We start from the raw sequence: 20,732 nt of genomic DNA, 5'->3' as shown, positions 1-20,732 counted from the left end.
TTTGACGTCTGTGGAAATTTTCATCAACCTTTCGTATATGAAGAAATAAATATTTAGCGAAAAAATTCTTTCTGTGGAAAAAGTATAAAAAAGTGTAAAACTTGAATAATAGTGCAATATAAAAGTCAATGTATTAATTAGTGATATTAACTGTATTGATGGAATAGCGTTCAGGCGCTCAATACCCATGTGAAATGGCGTTGAATATTTTGAGTACCAGCAACTTAATTTATGTGTAATTAGTATTCATATTTACACAAAATGTTAAATCTAAGAATAGCAACATTCTTACGATTACGCACATTAACATGTTTAGCATTTTTGCTTTGTGTTTGCACAAATCAACGTTTGGAAACACGGGCTGATCGCATCACATTATTACCTACAGTCCAGCATTTACAACATCATGCTCCATGCGATCGTAGTCGTAAGGTGTTCACTGAACCGTATGGAGAAATAAGTGACGGTCCTGCTGGGTTTAACTATACGCAGGATTCGCATTGCGAATGGTTGATAAAGGCACGCAATGATAGCCAATTTATAACACTCACTTTCCATAGCATGGGCACCGAGTGCTCGTATGATTACATTTATGTGTATGATGGAGACTCGTTTAATTCCACATTGCTGGGAAGCTTTAGTGGTCGTACCCAACCGCAGCGATTGGTTGCGAGAAGTGGAAGTGTAAGAATTTTGAAAATTTCGAAAATTTCATTCATCTTTTTCACATAACTGAATATGCTTTTTTGTCAATATATGCAGATGCTTATACTTATGTACAGTGACACGAATTATGTGCTCGATGGTTTTCGGGCTTCATATTACATATCAAATTGCTTGAATAATTGCCATAATCATGGAAAATGTGTTGGGCACCAATGCGTCTGCCATGGAGAATGGGTCCTGCCTGATTGTGAGAATGAGGCATGTCCAAATAAGTGCGGTGAGTCGCAAGGGCGTGGTAAATGCGTCAAAGGTATTTGCCATTGTGAAAAGGTATGTAAAATTTTAAATCAGTTATAAATTTACAGGTTTGAATAGCTAATTTGTTTTGTATACTCTTGTGTCTAATATACTTGTTTATTCTTAATGCAGGGCTTCAGCGGGCGCTTATGTGATTTATATATAAATCCGCAAGGCGGAAACTGGCGTTGGCTGGCCACCGACGCAGAGGGTATGACACCACGTGCAGCTCATACTGCCGTTTATCTCGAAGAACATGATGCTCTTTATGTTTTCGGCGGTTATGACTTAAATAATGTTATCAATTCATTGCAAGTAAGTTAATTTTTTTTTCTTTTTTAATCAAGCTATACAAATTGTATTTTTTACAGATTTATCGCTTTAGCAGCAGTCAATGGGTAGATGAGTGGGGGCTTTTGTTACAAGATCACAATTATTCACAAAAAATAAATGCCACTTTATTGAAGGCAGTTTTGCAACATAAAAGTGAAGACGAAGCAAAACTTTGGGGATTGCGTAGTGATGTATCATTCTTCCGAAATATTTTATATACGCTAGCCGAGTCTAATTTACATCAAAGGCGAACGCGCTCTTCACAGCTGATTGCAGATGTTAATGCCAATATCACAAACGAACAAATACCCGAGTATTTTGAAGACATTTTAGAAGAAGTTACGGATAATAAACCGGAGGGTCGATACGGACATGCTGCAGATCGTGTGCCTGGTAAATAAAAATATAATTAATTATAGAGTAATGAAGTTTGCAATTTACATGTTACAACTAGGTGGTTTCGTAATATTTGGCGGCAAAAATGCAAACGGTAGTTTCTTCAACGATTTGTGGTTTTATAACAGCACAGAAAGTGGCGGCAAGTGGAAGCAATGGGCACGAAATTCAAAGCTGAAGCCACCAAAAGTTGCGCGCCATACAATAACATTAGCTGGCGAATACCTGTATTTATTTGGTGGTAGTCTCGAAACGGGCGAATTTTCATCGAGGTTAGTAGAAACATAAAAATTTTTGCAAAGTTTTGAAAAAAAGGCATATAAATACTTTGGTTTCAGAATATATCGTTTACGTTTGCCTATTTATATCAAAAACAAATTTTTTGAACACCCAGTTGATGATGATGAATCAACGAGTTCGGCCTATGAAAACGATGATGGTATATTCCATATTGCCGATGAGGATGACGATGGGCAATGGGAGTCTGTACATCCGCGCGGTGGTAAATCTTTAGATGTGCGCCTAGCTGCGCACAGCACCGTCTACTATAGTGCAACAAATTCCTTAATTGTTTTTGGTGGCATTATGTCAAGTTTGGCGCGTTTCTCCAAGCTTTCAGATCGAATTTTCGCATTCCAATTAGATAAATTGCATTGGACAGAAATACTATATCCACGCACTGCCTTACGTGACACAAACATTCCGCACGAACGCGCCTTTCATTCCGCCACGATCTCCGGCAATTATATGATCGTCTTCGGTGGCTACACACATCGTCACAATAAGGACGAAATCTGCTATGACAATCAAATGTATTGGTACCATCTCAGCTGTCATATATGGATCAATCAAGTCGTATCGGCAGACGAAAGTCTGTATCCGAAAAAGCAAGGTGTATTTGCACATGCCGCCGCACTGAGACGCAACAATACATTATTGATTGTCGGAGGTTATCATGGCAATGTAAATGCCGATCTCTTTGCCTACGAACTGCCACAAGTGTTACGTTTACAAAATCATGGCTACAATCCAGAGATGTCATGTCGTTTGCATACTTCACACACAGCTTGCCTATCGAATCCCGAATGTGGTTGGTGTTCGGCTGACAGTAGTTGTTATGGGCGCACCATTGGCGCCAATTGTACCACGAATTTGCAGACTACACGTTGTCCCGGCATATGTCCATCGCTTGGCGATTGCCATTCTTGTTTGGTGCATGGCACTCAATGGCACACCGACACCGATCATTACTTCTCTGTCGCCAGCAAGTTGGGACTTAATGAGTGTACTTGGTGTGTTCAAAATGCGAAATGTCATCATCGTGATGATAATTACGGCATTTGCGGTGAAGATACACCATCGCGCAGTCCCGGTTGGTGGGGCGAAAAGGGCACCGAAATACGACAACCCTCACAATGCACCAGCAATGATAAGCGGCCTGGTCTTACATATATTAAGTACCATCATCCGGTCAATTTGACAATGCCCGACTTTGTAGCTATCGTAAATGCGACAATGGTGGACTTTGGCTCGCCGCCGCCTGCTACGCAGTATGAACAGAAGTTGGAAGGCGAAATGTTGGCGCGTTTAGTAGGCTTCGTGCGTCCGCAAAAAACTTGGGAGGAACCATCCGAGATACAGGTTACCTTAATGATAACTATTTATTTGTTTATTTTTTTTTAAGTATTGTTTTTTTTTGTGCTTTTAGGTCTGTACCAGTTATTCCTCAGCATTTCTGCGCGCAGGTTTGGGCAAAAGCTTAGACTCACTTAAGGAATTGACTAATCGTTCTACAAATCAATCATACTGCGGTCCCGTTGAGATACCCAGCACCGACCAACCGTTTCTGATCGATTTTCAAGCACGACGCCGTGTCGGTCTCTCCACTTTGCATAACTCCTATCAAAAAACGAAAATGGAATTGTATCATATATACCATGGCAATCTGAATGCCTTCACCTTTGAGTACCTTGAACCCTACTACTCCGGCAATTGCACGCAATACGTCAATTGTCTGCATTGCCTAACCGATTCGGCATGTGGTTGGTGCGGTCTGACTGCAAAATGTGTCGAAAAAACTGTAAACGAGACTGAGACTTGCACACTAGCCGATAGCTCAGCGCTTGCCGGCAATGAGGGCTACTGGGAATATCTCATCACACAACCGAGCCAGTGCGCCAACTGCTCCAACTATGTTTCCTGCAATGAATGCGTGACGTCTGGTCTGTGCGAATGGTGGACGGAGGAGGCGCGCTGTGCACGTTTCGGCAAATCCGAACATGGTGTGCGCAATACTTCGATGTGTCCCATACCCTGCCGTTTGCGCACTTCATGTGATCAATGTTTAAACGAACGCGGCCGTTGCGTGTGGTGCGAAGCAACATCGCAGTGTTTCAGTTTTGCCGTTTACACCAGTGAATATCAATTCGGCATGTGTCGTGAGTGGTTGGATCAAATTGTTGCGAACGAAACACAGCGCATTGCCGATTACACGCCGACCGGTCATGATGCTACTACAACTACACTACAACAACAACCGACACTACCTCAGAAACTACCAGCTACACAGTGTAAATCCTGCACTTTATATACAAATTGCACTTCATGTCTGCGCACGCTCAGCTGTGGCTGGTGCTTTGACCGCGACAATCCCATCGAAGGTGTGTGCATGCAAGGCGACTTTAGTCGACCGTTTGGTAATTGTTCGTTAGCTTTGAATAGTCCCACACAGCATGATGCCGAATGGGCGTATGCGCAGTGTCCGGACGTCGATGAGTGTGGACTGGGTCTGCATGATTGCCACAAGGAAGCCAAATGCACGAATACGCATGGCTCGTATAATTGCCATTGTCGGCGCGGTTACGTTGGCGATGGGCGGCTATCATGCGTGCGCACTTGTTACGAGAATTGCGTGCACGGTTATTGCTCGGGTTCATCCGATTATGTGTGCAAATGCGAACTGGGTTGGACTGGCTCAGACTGTTCGATAAATTGCGGCTGCAACAATCATTCGACGTGTGTGGAACGTGTGGGCAAGTGTGATCAGTGCCAAGCGTGGACGGAGGGCGAACGTTGTGAGCGTTGTCGTCAAGGCAGCTATGGCAATGCTACATCGGCCGATGGTTGTCATCCTTGTGAATGCAATGGTCATGGCAATCAGGATTTGGGCATTTGTAATGTCGGCACCGGCGAGTGCTATTGCAAGGACAATACAGTGGGTTTGAAGTGTGATCAGTGCGCTAACGGTTATTATGGTGATCCACGCGATGGAGGCCAATGCTACTTCCAATGCGAATCGCGTGGCATGCTAACGAATATCGGACGCAGTGGTATCGGTTCGTATCAGTCGTATAAAAATCCTTGGGGTGCCAGCTTGGAGGTACGCGAATGCTTATGGATTTTATCGCCAAAAACTCTACAAGCCGAGAAATCGCTATTGCAATTGGAGTTTGAATGGCCGAGTTTGGCGATGGACTGCGATGATAATGCCGTTTATATATACGATAGTTTGCCCGATTTGACTGGTGCAACGCAGCAGAATCAATTAATTTCGGTTGTGTGCTCGCCATACACGGCCACACACATCGTGGAAGCGCGTTCGAGTCATGTTACCGTTTACTATAAACAGGGTGGCGATCGTCAGAAATTCGGTTTTAATGCATTATATACAGTAAAGAATTGCGCTGCGCGCTCCTGTCTGCATCCGCACATCTGTGACGAGCAGCAACGTTGCGTCTGTCCTGCCGGTTATGTGGGCGCGCGTTGCGAGATCGAAATATGTCCGAAGAATTGCAATGCCAAGCGCATGCAAGGCTACTGCGACACTGATTATGGCCGTTGCATTTGCAATAGCAGCTATGCGAGCGCCGATTGTGGCACGCTCATCAAGCCAAATCATCTGGTCGTTACAGATCTCTTCAACACGTTACTGCTTAGCGACACCTTTGAACATCTACGTAAAACTATACCGCGTTTCGGACACTCAGTGAATGCCGATAGACGCGGCTCTCTCTGGATGTTTGGCGGTTACTCGCCATCACATGGCCCGCTCAATGATTTTCGGCAATTCGATGCAAAGAATGGCACTTGGATGCAGGTGACTGTCGAATCGACACCGGACGACAAAATGCCGTTGGGTCGTTATTTTCATGCCTCGGAAATCTACTTGAAGAAACAAATAATTTTCATTTACGGCGGCATAAGCATACGCGGTGAGCAAGAAGAGCGCACCTCACAACTGATACTCGATGATTTCTGGCAATTCTCCATACAAAATCAACGTTGGAGCGAAATTGAGTTGTTGCAACGGCGTGAGAAACCACCGGCGCTGGCTGGTCACACATTGACGCAAATTAGGTATAATGAGCGTGAGTCATTGATACTGATTGGCGGCATGACACGCAATAAGTCGCGCCAACTAGAGTTGTGGGAATTCAATTTGGAGACTTTTCGCTGGGAACAGTTGTTGGCGTTGGGCGTACGCATGCCCGTGCTCTACGGTCACAGCACAGTGTACAGCGCAGATTCGCATATACTCTATGTTTTTGGCGGTTATTCCGTTGAGCCACAGAACAAACTGTATGCGCTGAACTTGCAAAAGATGACTTGGACTGAGCTGCCGACATTCAAAGAGATGTCCCGACCAGATGTGATATTGCCGCGTGCGCGTTACTTTCACTCAGCTGCCACTACGGAAAATTACATGATCATCTATGGTGGACGTACACAGCCTTATGATGCCAGCGATGTGCTGATTGCTTACATCTATGATTGCAATCAATGGATACGCTTGACGGAGGAGGTGCACGTGGTTGGCAGATTGCCACATTCAACATACGCCGAGGCGATCTCTATAGATCATGATAGTAAGGCTATCTATGTAATTGGCGGTTGGGATGGCAGCGCGTCACAGAGTCACGTGACACGTATCAATTTACCCGATGATATTTGTCAATTGTGGAGTGCCAACAAGTATTTATGTCGCACACATAAAGGCTGCAGCTTTTGTACAGTATCGGGTACCTATAGCTCCGCCTCTTATTGTTTTTCCGAGGGCGACTCAGATGTTTGTGAACATCGTAATGGCACACTGGTGTACAATAATGGTGCCGCATGCGATGATGCGTGGATGTCGCGACGCAATTGCTCCAGCTTTAGCACATGCAGCGCTTGTCTGGCTTCCTGGCCGACACATGTAGAGACGACGCCGGTGTGTCAGTGGTGCGACGAGTGTGGCATCAAGGGACGCTGCGTACCGGCTGGCGTGGACTGTGAACGTCATAGCACATGGTGTAATAAGGAGATCAGTGTCGGCCTGCTAAATCTCTGTCCACAACCACAATGCCATACGCTGCACTGCGAAGTGTGTGTGATGAATGAAAATTGTGAATGGGCGCAGAGTGAGTTGGGTACAATCGAGTGTATTACAAAAGAGCTGGTTGAACAGAATCAATATCGCATTATCGGTGAATGTCCGCTGCCATGTCACATCTATAAAAACTGCAGCACTTGTCTGAACAACTACGATGAGAATCCGAAGGACTGCAAATGGTCGACGATGTTGAATAGCTGTATTTCACCACAATCACAACCGCTGCTCTGCGCTGGTGGCGTTTGTGGTCTGGTATTGGAAATGAATGAGACCTCACATTGCCCAGAACCCTGTCATGTGTACGATCATTGTTCCACTTGCTTAGAGCACGCTCATTGCGGTTGGTGTGCACGTGATGGATTCAACGGTGATGGCATCTGTACAGAGGGTTCACTTGAGAACAAGCAAGAATACCCATCGGGTTCAACATGTGATCTTATCTACACCTCGCGGCGTAATGACTCACAGCTTACGCCAGCCGATGTGGTCTCTTGGCATTATGTGAAATGTCCGGCCGAGAATGAATGTACGAATGGCCACCACAACTGCAATCCCATTTCGGAGCGCTGTATCGACACAGATGTGGGCTACACCTGTCAGTGCGGTGAGGGCTATCGCGATGAGAATGGCACTTGCCTGCCCGTTTGCAGTCAAGGTTGTGTCCGCGGCAAATGCATCAAACCGGATAATTGCACCTGTGACTTTGGTTATGTTGGCGCCAATTGTAGTATACAATGCTTGTGTAACGGTCATTCGAACTGTGAAGGACCTGATCGGCTTGATGTGTGTCTGGAATGTCACAACAATACGAAGGGTGATCAATGTGAAAAGTGTAAACCATTATTTGTCGGCAATCCCAAGGAGGGTCACGAATGTGTGCCATGTTTGGGATACTGCAATGGACACTCTGACGTTTGTTTAGCACAAGATTCTGATTCAGCTCACTTAAATATGACACGCGCCGAACTGGAAAAAGTCCTGCTGGAGGGCCCCGAGAGCAATGCAACTTGTCTGCGTTGTGCTAATAGCACTGCGGGCGATCGCTGTGACACATGCATCGTCGGCTATTTTCGCGGTAGTGAGGATCATCATAAGGCTTGTCGGCCATGTCAGTGTCATGGACATGGCAACATTTGCGATCCGGTCACTGGTGAGAAATGTAATTGTGGCAATAATACAGAGAGTGATGCAACATGTACGGCGGGTGGTGGCAAAAACTCCGCGCAACTCTGCTGGAGTGTGCAATGTTCAAAATGCCGAGACTCATATGCGGGCAACCCCATTGATGGGCATCAGTGCTATAAGCAGATAACTGTGGAATCGCGTATGTGCTTCGATGCCAAGCCAATTGGTAAGTAATATGCGAACTAGTTGCTCAGTTTGCGAGTTATCGATCTGAAATTTTTCATACGTCCTTTTCTGCTAAAGAAGCTGTTCATTTGTCGGAACCGATATCGAACCACAATAGCACACACCTGTCATACAAACTGAGCAATCAAAATCAAATTCTTCTATGGAAAACTTTTTTATTTCACGCAATTTGACATGGGTTATTATTCAAGGAAACGGTAAAATTTCCGTAGATATTGCTCAGATCGAACTACTATAGTGTATAGCTGCCATACGAACTGACCTATCAAAATTAAGTCCTTGTACGGAAAACTTTTTAATTTGCCGAGATATTTTAGCGAAATTTCGCAAGGTTTATTGTCCAAAGTAACGCTACAATCTTCGAACAAGTTGTTTAGATCTGACCATTATAGCATATAGCTACCATAGACCTAAAAAATCAAGTTCTAGTATGAAACTTTTTTTATTTATTTATGAAGGGTATAAAAGCTTCGCTGCAACGTTTTTTTTTTTTTTGTTGTTTTTTTTCCTAAAATGTCACTGGAGCTACTTTTTCCAAAGTCCTTAGGGTATATGACCAATGGTAAACTTATTGCCTATAATCGTCTTTCTCGATTGAATTATTTATTTTTGAAGTTATCGAATTTCTTTGGTGTTGAGAATTGTTTAACTCGTGCCCTCTACAAAATTACATATTGTTTATGAAAATGTGCTAAGTATTTGTTATTGTTATTTTTTTTCGCCCGTTTTTGTTTTTTGCTGCCACAGAGGAGTGCAAATCAAAACCAGCTGCGCTTCGACCTGGACAAACGGTATTTTTTGTTATACAACCACGTTTCATGAATGTCGACATTCGCATCATAATCGATGTTACGCAAGGCGAATTGGATGTGTTCATGTCACCACAAGACGACTCCTTCATTGTGGAGACCAACGAAACAACGGGCTTCCATGAAATCTTCCTGGATAATCGCTACAATTGGGTACTCAAAACGAAGCGTAATCATCCGTTGCATATAGCAATACCACGCACCGACAATATAACTGCCAGCAAACTGGTGATGCACGACAAACGCAATAGCTTCTATGTGCCACACATACAAGACTGCAAAAGTCGCGGTGGTCATAGTTTCCATGTGATGGATAAACATGCCAAGGATTTGAGTACACATGTCACGCTGAATCATTGCAACACGCTTTTACGTCTCTTTGGCCTAAAGAATCGTTTAGTGTTAACATTGCCGCAGAATGCTCATAATTTAAGTGCTACACGCTTTTTCATAGCATTACGCGCGGGAGTCGGACCGGAGCACAGTTATGGTTCGGTAGTTTTTCGACAAGATCAACTACATATCGACTTGTTTGTGTTCTTTTCCGTCTTCTTTTCATGCTTCTTCCTCTTTTTGGCCGTATGCGTGGTTGTGTGGAAGGTGAAGCAAGCGGCCGACTTGCGACGTGCCCGACGTCAACATGTCGTCGAAATGTTACACTTAGCAAAGCGGCCATTTGCGCGCGTCTTCCTTACAGCTGGCGCTTTGGATATAGAAAGCCCACAGCCGGCACCGTCATCAGCGCGTTCGGTGCGTAATATAACTGGTGCACGTTCGCGTCATGCCGTCGGTACGCATGCGCCGGAAATATTGCTAATTGCTATTGAACCGACTGCGGATAATTTGGCGGCGGTGGGCACAGTGTTTGTCAGTTTACCCGGGCGTCATAAAGCGCCGCTAAGCATGGCACTCGGCTCGGCGCTTATCACATATCCCAGACAATTTCCATTAAACGCGCGCAATTTTATGCGCGCCCAACGTGGTGGCGCCGGTGCAGTTGCTGTTGGCGGTGGTGCGGCTGTGGTGGGCAATCATGCAGCAGCGTAAGTATTTATAATTTAAGGTGCCTTGTTTTTTCAACAGCTCTTTGTAGCGTACACTGACTTCAAACTCAATTTTAGTTTTTTATTTACTTATTCTATATGTTTGAAAGTATTTCTTCAGTTATTTTATTAATCTCTTTGCGAACAAATTTTTAAATTATATTTTTATTGTTATTTAGTTTAATTTTTATTTTTGTTTTAAGAATTTAAATAAGATTTTAAAGTGGTCATAAGTTGTCATGTTTAATGATTTTTAGTGCATTATTATTTAATTTTTTTATTTCTGGTTTTGGTATTTTTTCATTTTTTGTAGTTTTATTTTGTATTTTTCTTAAATATTTTTTGAAATATTTTTGGATTTTTTTTAAAATAATTTTTGGATTTTTATTTAAATTATTTTTGGATTTTTTTTAAAGTATTTTTCGATTATTTTTTACTATTATTTTTTTTTTATTTAATTAAATTTTTTTAATTTAATTTTATTATTTTATTTTTACCTTTCTTCTTGTTTTTTATAAATTTTTTTTTTATTTATATATTTGTTTTTTTGTATTTATTATAATTATTATTATTTAGTTATACTTTTTTTGTTGACATCCGCAAAAAGTATTTTATATTTATTATTATATACATATGTTACTTTATTCTCATATATTTTAGTTTTTTATATTTTTATTTATGTTTAAATTTTTTTTTTTTTTTTATATATTTATTTATTATATTTTATTTATTTTTTTAAATTTATTTTAGCTAAAACGGTATTTAATTTTTCAACTAGTTTTTAGTTGCATTTAATAATATATTTCGTGAAATTGTGTTTGAGTTTATTTGTCAATATTTAACTGCTAAAGACTAGGTTAAAACAAGGCACTACTTCGTTATATAAAAAGCATGGATCAAATAAAAAACAACTCGAATCTTTAAATTAATAGTTTGTTGGTTTTTTAGATAGAAAAACAGTTTGGAGATTTATTGTATTCAAAAAATTTGACTCATGAGCAACTTCTGCATTTGATGACAAGTGTAATTTACTAAAATTTTTATATCAAATATTAACTTTAGTATTGTAAGAATTTAGTGAAAGAGTTTACCGAAACAATAAGAAACACACAACTACAAAAAATCATAAAAGACAAATTTATGTATGTACCCGTAGTTTAATCTAGCAATTTGAACACTATGATGTAGTTGTATATAATTTTTAGTAAATATATGGTTGAGGATATTTAAGTGACAAAATTATGTCATGTCATGACAAAAACACAACATGCATACAAGGCGAATATAATAACGAAATACAAATTTTCAACACAATATTTTAGATAAAAAGAACAAAGTTGGCTACAACATTCTAAAGGAAAAGTACTCAAGTATGAGTATGAAAGTAATTCAAAAGCGGTCAATTCATTAAACTCGTATAAGAAAACAATTACCAATGAACACACTTTTTTACCGCATACAAATGTACATGCTAAGTGCAATAGTCATATGAGAAACTCAAACAAAATCATGCAGCTTACACAACTAATGACTGTAATGTAAAATTTGTATTATTTTTTGATATTTTTTTATTTTTATTTATTTGTAAATACTACCTATGTTTGTTTATTTAAGTATTAAACTTCTAAAATGTTTGCTCAAATATACCGTATATTTCATGATTGCAAGGAAAACAAATCTCGAAATGAGAAAATGCGTTATGAAAGTTGAATTTACATCCATATATGTAAGCTCAATTACTTAGCAAACAATTGTGTATATATGTACCATATATATTATTTTAAAATTGTCATTTGTGGATATAAACAAATTTATAGAAAACTTATTAATTTACCAAACTTTTTTAAGTGATTGAAAGGCAACTTATATTTAATAATTTTATTTTTTACTCTAACAATATTTTGTGGACTGTGTTAAAACTAAATTCTTTCTTATTATATTTTTTCACTACGTAATAGAAACTTAGTTATTTAATGGCATATTCCGAAAAAAATCCACATATGACGATTGTTGCGTTGCTTTTGCGCCGAATTTACTTTACCGTTCTTATGCAACTGCAAAAATTGTTTAAAAAAATATAATATGCATTAAAAGTCAGTTGCGTTCACATTATTTCGCATATCTCACTAGTTAGAATTATACACAATTAATTATTTGTTGAATATGCATCTTATCTAAATTTTACTTAAGAAAATTTTATTCTTCATGTTTATATATTTAATTATCTCGAATGGTTTGTGGACTTTTTATAATATACATATATTTAGATTTACAAATTAATTACTTTTTTTTGGCGATGCCATGACATTTGGTAAAGATAATAAATATTTACATATATTATTAAATACAATTAACAATTCTATGGTTGTGTTAAAAATGTTGAACTATTTTTTTTACTGTACAAATTTTAGTGAAATATTTTTTCTTTGTATACTTATTTTATTGATGTTAAAAACAAGAAAAAAGTGCTGAGCAAACACTTGATATATATACATTAGGGATATGGTAATTATTAAAAATGTATGTAATAATGTATCACGAAGAACAAAACGAACAATAATTACTTCAATCGAAAGAAAATAGTATATAAAAAATTATTAAACGATAATAACTCTGACTATCCCAGTGTTTTGATAAATCGAAGTATTATAAGAATAATGCCATAGACGAATTGTAAAAAAAAATAATGAGTATATAAAATTAAATAAAAATATAAAAAACTATAATATCAATTGCGTTATTAATATTAGTAGAGTTTTTGTTTTTTTTTTAATTCGGCCGGCGTCAAGTTGAAAGCCGTGTAGAAATATAATTCAAAATAATGATTTTTGATTTCAACAAGTTTTTTTATGCTTTTAGTTATACTTGGGACAACTAAAAATTATATGATTTTCTAACTCCTATGTTCTTTAAAGCATTGTTTTTATTTAATTTTATGACAAACTGTTTCTGTTTTTAATTTTACAATGCCCTAATTCTGTTTGTGGTTTGAATTTTACAAACGCCTAAATTCGGTTTCTGTTTTTGGTATGTAAGACCAGAGAACAAATGCAGCGATAGAAATAAACTATTTTGAATATGCAAGTGGGAAGAAGAAGATGTATATGAATAGTTTACATTTTCACACACGTGCCGCTAGTTTGTAATTTAATTTTTTAATAAAGTCCTTAAAATATTAAATAAATATGAAAAAGAAGGCACAAAACACGCCTGTTGAATCCGACAGTGATTCCAGTTTTGACGAGGATGAGCCACAAACAATAGAAGAGCACGAAGACGTGGCATCAAGCGACGAAGATGAACTTCCTACTAGTAGCAGTGCCAAGAAGACAACAAAATCTAAATCAACTAAAGCAAACGCTAAGGATGACAGTGAAAGCAGTGATTCTGAAGATGCAGATATGGATGAGAGCGAGAGTAAAACTAAATTAAATAATGAAAATAAATCTACACCGGACGAAGACAATGAACAGAACAAACACAGTGATGGTGATGATGACGATAACGATAACGATGGTGACGAGAATAGCGATGATGAAGACGCTGAACCAGAGGTTCGCATGCCCGTTATAAATCCTTTGGCGTTTATGAAGAACAAAGATCAACGTATGGCTCTGTTTAAAAAAATGAAAAAGGAGAAACATAAACAAAAAATGCAAGAAAGACGTGCACGTCGTAAAGCTGGCTTACCTGCAAATCCCGGTCACACAATAGAAAGTTTGCGTGAAAAAGATCAGACAACAGTAGCTAACTTGGATGATTCTGATAATGAAGAGCTACGTAGGGAACTACAAATGGACGACTTTAGTTCTTACTTTGATCGTAGTTATGAGCCAAAAGTATTGATTACTTTCGCCGATAATCCCGTAACGAAAACTCGAAAGTTTGGACTTGAATTAAGTCGTATATTCCCAAATGCATTAGTAAAAATACGAAATAGATCATCGGTTAAAAATATATGTAAAAGCGCTATTCGCGAAGAATATACAGATGTGGTAATTGTTAACGAAGATCGTCGCAAACCAAATGGATTACTTGTTATGCATCTTCCCAACGGTCCTACGGCGCATTTTAAATTGTCCAATGTTCAACTAACTTCAGATATCAAGCGTAATCATAAAGAGATAACAAAACACCGACCTGAGGTAATTCTGACAAACTTTACTACAAGACTTGGTCTAACCGTTGGTCGTATGCTGGGTGCACTGTTTCACCACGATCCTGAGTTTAAAGGGCGACGTGCGGTTACTTTCCACAATCAACGTGATTACATATTTTTCCGTCACCACCGTTATGAATTTACAAAAGAGGGTAAAAGAGTAAACTTACGTGAGTTAGGACCACGTTTCACTTTGAAATTGCGTTCATTACAAGAAGGTTTGTTCGACAGTAAAACAGGTGACTACTCTTGGATAATTACAAACAAACGGCATGCTATGGAGGCTTCTCGTCGCCGTTTCTTCTTGTAATATTTTTATGAACAATTAAAATTTTGTTGAAAAAAATTTATTAATAAATTTATAAAATGTAAATGTCCGTTTTATTCGAAAGTTTGAAGGTTTCTTTGTTATCAAAAGATGTTTTGTTTATTTAATACGAGTTAATTTTTTCATTCAAAAACATTAAAACAAATATTGTAGTATTTCATATTACACACCCAAAATGAATTCAACAAATTAATATGAAATGAACATAGAATACAAAGAATTATGTCTTTGCGCAAAAATCGATAACTAAAATAATATTGTAAAACAAACTTCTAAATACTAATATAAGATATCAGAGTTGCTGCCTTGTCACATTCTAAAATGTGTCTTCAGCTCATCTTCCTGTCGACACTATAATGTACACTTTACATCATAGGACACTGGGGATTCGATCCAGCACCTGCTACACCAGCTAGGTTTGGGTCTAACATCGGGAGATCACCAGCTGTTTCGGCCAAAATTTCTTCAGGCGGGTTTCCGAATTCTTGCAATCTGCGCATATGATCCAATACAGCCTTGAACTTTTCACGCTTAACTGTTGCAGAATCGTCCGGTTTCTCGGCTTCCAATTGTTTCTCAAGAACTTTATACAGTTCCAATTGTTTCTCATATCTAAATAAATTTAACACGGTTTTTACTAATTTATATTAATAAATGTTGAATTAAAGCATACCGTTCCCTATCTTCAGCACTAATTTTGTTACCATGTTGTTCAAAGTACTTTGGATACTTTTCTACTAATTCCTTTATGCTTGGTAACAAAATCTCAGCACTCAGCAAACTTTGCATCATGCCTTCCATAAACGGCAGGAACATATTGTTGTCACTTTCTCCGGGCTGTACATTTTAATAAATTTTTGTGAAAACTTCGTTTATGTAAAAGTTGTAACAATACTAACATTTTCTAAATTAAGTCCGCTAAACATGTTAGCGACATCATTTTCAGAAACAGGTGCGCTGAGATTTTCCGAACCTTCTTGTAGGCCCTACACAAAACAAAAAAACATATGTACATAATTAGCATATTGGTAACATGTCAGGTGTTTTTTTTTAATCTTTATCGTACACACACCTTTAGAGCTTGTGCTATGCTATCTGAATATTTGGCCACATCTTCATCACTTGATGGATTTTCCCCTTGTAAGGTCATAGCCGCTGCTTCGGCCATTTTCTTGAACCCGGCTAAAATTTGATCCGGATCTTGTGGCATTGGCGGTAACTCGCCACTCGGGGTATTGGGACCACCAAAAAGTGTCTGCATGCGTTCGGCTAATACATTTGCCTGTTCACTGCATTAAATAAAAAGTAAAATATACAATTTTTTTACTACTACTTTGCTTACATAAAAAATGCATCGGGATCGGCAGCTGTTCCAGCATCTGCGGCACTACCGGCCGGAGACCCATTCGTGGTCAAACTATTATTTGCATCTACCGTACTTGCAGATGAGCTTTTCTTATCGAAATCTTGCAGAGCATCTATTAAAGTGTAAATAGTATTAAAGAGATAGTAACTTTCATTCACTGAATTATATAATATAATAGACGAATGTTGTCATGGGCGTGCACATTGGACTTACTGTCAAGCAGCTCATCCAATTCCTTTTTGTCATTTTGTTTGTTCTCAGACATTTTACTAAGGAAGTTTCAGATATATCACGCACAAAAGTTCGTTGTTTTTTAATAATGGCTTTTTCGCTTACCAAAGCGCAAGCCTTTTTGTAATTATTAATTAAAAAATCTATGAAAATGAAATATGTGTGCGTAATAATTGCACAAAATCACACTTCACGTCACGTCTGCTGTTCGCTGCTCATCTGGGTAAGTGATGTTGCCAACATGCACGTTTTATATCAAATATAAAAAAAATACATAAATATGTGGTAAAATATTCTGATTTAAAATATACAATTCGAATTTTTTATATCTGGCATCATGGTTGTTTCGTTACCCAAAATAGCACTAAAATAATTTTTTAATTATATTACATTTATTTGTATGTAAGAAATTGTGCATATAAAATTTTAAAAAATTACCTGTGTTTTTAAATTCAGATTTTTCAAGCATTTAGTAAAAATCCTACTATTACAAAATTATATGAGAATTTGTGGCTTCCTCCTTCTCCATTTTTGACAGTTTGGGTGAAAGAGGTTAGAAAATGCTCTAATCGTTAAGTGCAGTGATTAATTTGAATTTGCATTATTTACCTAAACGGATTAACAGACATACATAAATGAGTATAATGTAATTTTGTAACTTCCAATGCATAAGGTTGATAAAATAGTATATAATTTGGTGTATAAATTGTGTTGAATGAACGATGCTCTTCTTTCGCTGGTACTCAACATATTCAAGTGTGTGAATAGCTTTAAATAAGCACATTTCATTTGTGATGGTGTAATATTGGGCAAATTTGTACTTATTAAACGTAAAACGCCCATTAAGTTATTGTGTGAAATTTTCAATATTTAAATAGCTTGCATCAAAATTTAACCTATGCCTGCCCAGTACAATGGAAAGCATATGTATTAGCATAAAGAGAAAGGAAGTGGAATTCAAAGCAACGGGCATACACTAACAACACTTTGAAGTTCAGTGTAGAGAAATTTCATATTTTTGTTTCCTCCTCCTTCACTTTTGACAGTTTGCAAAAGAGGTTAGAAAAAGCTTCTATTGTTCAGTGTCGTGATCAATTTTATTTTGTAAAATTTGGAGTAAATTTATAAATATAATCACTTAAATCAAGTTCAATATGATATGGAAGTGCTAAAAAAAAGTGCAATAATATAGTGTAAGGTGTGAGATAAAAATGTTGATATTTCTCTTTCGGTGGCATTTGACATTATTAAGTGTATGGAAGTCCCAAAATAAGCGGATTTCATTTGTAAAGTGAAAATTAAGCTCTTATTAAACGTTTTAAGTACTTATAAGTTGTTGCGGCACTTTTTAATTGCCTAAATAGCTTGCTTTCAAATTTAGGCTAGGCCTACCGGAGACATGCGCATGCATGCACAAAGTTGGAGGAAGTAAAGTTTCAACAAGCTTACATACGTATGCAACAGTTTGAAGTGCAGTGTACTAGTGTTTAAAATTTGTCAGTGTGTATTAAATTGTTAAAGCTCTTTAATCAGAGAATGTTAATAAATTAATAAATAAACTGAAAATTTTTTAATAATATTTATTAACATTCTCTGCTAGTGTGTTATATACAGAGGATCATCTTGTGAGCATAGTTAACCTATAAATAGATATATCCTTTGCAAGCATCGTTTTCAAACCTTATGATATAAGAACAATTTAAAAGTAGATTTCATCTCAAAGTAAGTACAAAAAAAATACATTGGTTTTATACATAAGCAAAATTGTTGAAGTAAATTGTGTTTAATAATGAACTCTTCTCAATATATTGAATTCTGTTAATATTGTATTTGGAAATGCCAGAGGTTTTTCAAGTGATAAAGTTTTTATTAATTTTCTATTTTTAAATTGTATGTACTTAGTCTTGCCATAAATTCTGTTAAAAAGTTTACATTACATACATCGAGAACAAATTCATGATTTGCTGGGTTATTAACAATGGAGTGGGGAGCTAAAGAAAATCTTTTGGGGTTATTACTTTACATACATAGGTGTGGAAAAAGCTCAAGTGAAATCTATGAGCTTCTCAAAAACCTTAATATTGTGAGAGTGTTTATAAAGAAGTTTTTAATAAGCAAAACGATAAAAAAACATCCAACAGGGAATTAAAAGCAGTATTCCTGGTTTCATAGCTGCAGATGATAGCCCGTCCAGATTTTAATCCTTTGGAAGAAATTTGGAGAATCTCAAAAAATCTTTGTTTCGAGCAGCTTCGTAAATACCAATAGAAATTGTGCGTGTTGCGGCGACCATTCCGAATAAAATTTTGTAAATCGATTATTTAATATATGCATTATTAAATAAAACTAACTTTATTAAGAAATGATTTATAGTTTAATTTTTTTAAGTATTTTAACGGTTTGAACTTGTAACAGAACTTATGGCAGTACTTATTTACATACTCGTACATATATGTACTTGTATGTAATTTATGTTGTTGTAAATACATTTCTTCGACTTAACAAAACGCCTAAAACTCATACAGAAGGCAAGAAACCATCAATTTATCCTATCTTACGGCCAACCAGGCCATGATTACACACCTTTGTGACCAACTCAGTCAACACCCATATATATGTAGGTACATATACATATATATCTACGGACCTACGCCTGAATATGGCTACCAAACACATGCTGTTAAATTGGGGAACACCGACAATAACTGACAAGTACTTAGAAACTCACACATACGCTTGTGTATGGATGTGTATGTGCATTTGAATATGAATTTACAAATGCCTGTGGTTAATAGTTACTAAATGGCATATAAAATATTTCCTCTTACCACATGTATGTATATGTGTATACATGAATTTCCCACTGGCTGATCTTCCAACAAAAACCAACTGGACACAACGTGACGGTTGGGCAGACAAATACTGGACAAAAGAAAATCTTGACCCACAAACATATAATGCCAGCAATTAAAAGTGTCTTTCGCTATGGTGCCATCCACTATAAGTGCATATACAATATATAATATAAACGAATGCATGTACAAATAAATGTAGATATTTATGCTGCGGTTGTGCTTACGGTTAGTTAAGAAATAGTGCGAGCTAGCCGCGCATGCACACCAGCGCACACTCACTCAGAAGGGTTAATCACATTCGTTGCGCTACATGGAGGAAAAATTCTTTTCACCTGGAAGCGAAACTGTGTCTGCGCTACTGTCGAACACCAAAAACAAACATTGAGACCAAAAAAAAAAAAAGAAGAGAAATAACTAAAATATATGAAAATAGTTACTGCTTGTTTTTGTAGGTGGGCGGAGGTGGAAAGCCCACCATAGCTCGAGCAATTCCACAATGCAAGAATTCCTTTATTTAGTTGAATGTTGTTCAATAGACCGACCTTTCGTTGTTACATTTTAATGCGATTATCCCTGGTAATGGATTTAATCATGACAAATAAGCGTCTAAGCGCAGGAAAACGTTAGCAAAATATTATATTTGCAAAAGTCAAACCTTACCCACATGTCTAAACGGCCGACCGACTCGTATGCATATTTGACCTTTAGTACGCTGTGCATAGTAGCTCACGCCTCTGCTGTAGTATTTCATTTGCATACCATACATATGTTTGTATGTACAAGTATTTTTATTTTTTGGGTTGTCAGTTGAATGCATTTGTGGGTGTTACTGTTTCAGCTTCCACGATGCTTTAGCCGAAATTCAGATCAGGTAAAATTGAGAGCAAGCGTGCGCTATGAATAGATCTCCATCCACTCATATTTACATATGTATGTGATGCATGGCTTTGTGTTAGATATGTAGGTATATGCTTCTGTGTGTAAAATTGTGTGAGAACTGTATAAGAACTTCTAACAGCTATTCATAAATTTCCTTTGCTTTTAAAGCTTTTAAAACAAAAAATCTCGTTTCAGCATTTTCATACTCTCAAGTCATAATGGCATTATTGTTTTGCAAATTTCAACCAATTAGTTATGAAAATATCTCGTTAATGAAACCCTAATCAAAGAATTTGGACTAAAATTTGTAACTGTTCTGAAATATTAAAATAAATGTCTGTACTTTTTTGATCAAAAGTGCACAATCTTCGACTTCTATTTTTCGGGTGCTCCTGAGCGGCATTGCACAACAAAATTACCTAAAAGTGGATGTCGAATAACTAATAATTACAGCACGGCTAAAACTACATTTCTTCGGCTGACGAAAAATATTTCACTTTTTTCTATTCTTATAGTTCTATAATTCTATACTCTTCTGAATTGCTTCCGCACTTAACACATGATAATTTAGTATAAGTATTCATGTTTTATCGTGTAAACCCTTACTAATGTAACTCATATGTGGGTA

General features: G+C 37.5%; 3 protein-coding genes across 4 annotated transcripts; 2 read left to right on the top strand and 1 right to left on the bottom strand.

Moving 5' to 3' along the window:
* The first annotated feature begins 20 nt into the window (after positions 1-20).
* On the top strand, positions 21-13,012 carry Megf8 (multiple EGF like domains 8). 2 transcript variants are annotated; one of them, XM_036358017.2, is made up of 9 exons: positions 21-684; positions 763-996; positions 1,096-1,278; positions 1,335-1,689; positions 1,751-1,964; positions 2,031-3,333; positions 3,401-8,414; positions 9,182-10,286; positions 11,609-13,012. In XM_036358017.2, exons 1-9 carry the CDS (start codon positions 262-264, stop codon positions 11,610-11,612), a joined length of 8,835 nt encoding a protein of 2,944 aa, XP_036213910.2. In that variant the 5' UTR covers positions 21-261; the 3' UTR covers positions 11,613-13,012. The 2 variants fall into 2 exon arrangements, with proteins under 2 accessions (XP_036213910.2, XP_036213909.2); XM_036358016.2 differs by having other exon boundaries at positions 11,235-13,012.
* A 342-nt stretch (positions 13,013-13,354) lies between these two features.
* Positions 13,355-14,818, top strand: LOC106617134 (probable ribosome production factor 1). Its single transcript, XM_014234148.3, has one exon. The coding sequence runs from the start codon at positions 13,472-13,474 to the stop codon at positions 14,753-14,755; it is 1,284 nt and encodes a 427-aa protein (XP_014089623.2). The 5' UTR covers positions 13,355-13,471; the 3' UTR covers positions 14,756-14,818.
* Positions 14,819-14,845: 27 nt separating this feature from the next.
* On the bottom strand, positions 14,846-16,598 carry Pex19 (peroxin 19). Its single transcript, XM_014234149.3, has 6 exons — positions 16,353-16,598; positions 16,116-16,251; positions 15,846-16,062; positions 15,673-15,759; positions 15,447-15,610; positions 14,846-15,385 (listed from the first exon to the last, which is right to left on the bottom strand). Exons 1-6 carry the CDS (start codon positions 16,402-16,404, stop codon positions 15,139-15,141), a joined length of 903 nt encoding a protein of 300 aa, XP_014089624.1. The 5' UTR covers positions 16,405-16,598; the 3' UTR covers positions 14,846-15,138.
* Between the last annotated feature and the right edge of the window lie 4,134 nt (positions 16,599-20,732).

This window comes from Bactrocera oleae, chromosome 3, assembly GCF_042242935.1.
Source record: "Bactrocera oleae isolate idBacOlea1 chromosome 3, idBacOlea1, whole genome shotgun sequence".
Classification (NCBI taxonomy): Eukaryota; Metazoa; Arthropoda; class Insecta; order Diptera; family Tephritidae; genus Bactrocera; species Bactrocera oleae.
Note: the sequence above shows the minus strand (reverse complement) of the source record. Positions and strands in the feature narration are given on the sequence as shown.

Bases quoted from the DNA above. Each gene is read 5' to 3' on its own strand.
- Megf8 (XM_036358017.2), top strand. From the start codon at position 262: ATGTTAAATCTAAGAATAGCAACATTCTTACGATTACGCACATTAACA. The intron at 997-1,095 runs GTATGTAAAATT...TTCTTAATGCAG, and splicing joins GTATTTGCCATTGTGAAAAG to GGCTTCAGCGGGCGCTTATG. The intron at 8,415-9,181 runs GTAAGTAATATG...TTGCTGCCACAG, and splicing joins CTTCGATGCCAAGCCAATTG to AGGAGTGCAAATCAAAACCA.
- LOC106617134 (XM_014234148.3), top strand. From the start codon at position 13,472: ATGAAAAAGAAGGCACAAAACACGCCTGTTGAATCCGACAGTGATTCC.
- Pex19 (XM_014234149.3), bottom strand. From the start codon at position 16,404: ATGTCTGAGAACAAACAAAATGACAAAAAGGAATTGGATGAGCTGCTT. The intron at 15,760-15,845 runs GTGTGTGTACGA...TGTTTTGTGTAG, and splicing joins GCATAGCACAAGCTCTAAAG to GGCCTACAAGAAGGTTCGGA. The intron at 15,611-15,672 runs GTTAGTATTGTT...TAAAATGTACAG, and splicing joins GCGGACTTAATTTAGAAAAT to CCCGGAGAAAGTGACAACAA.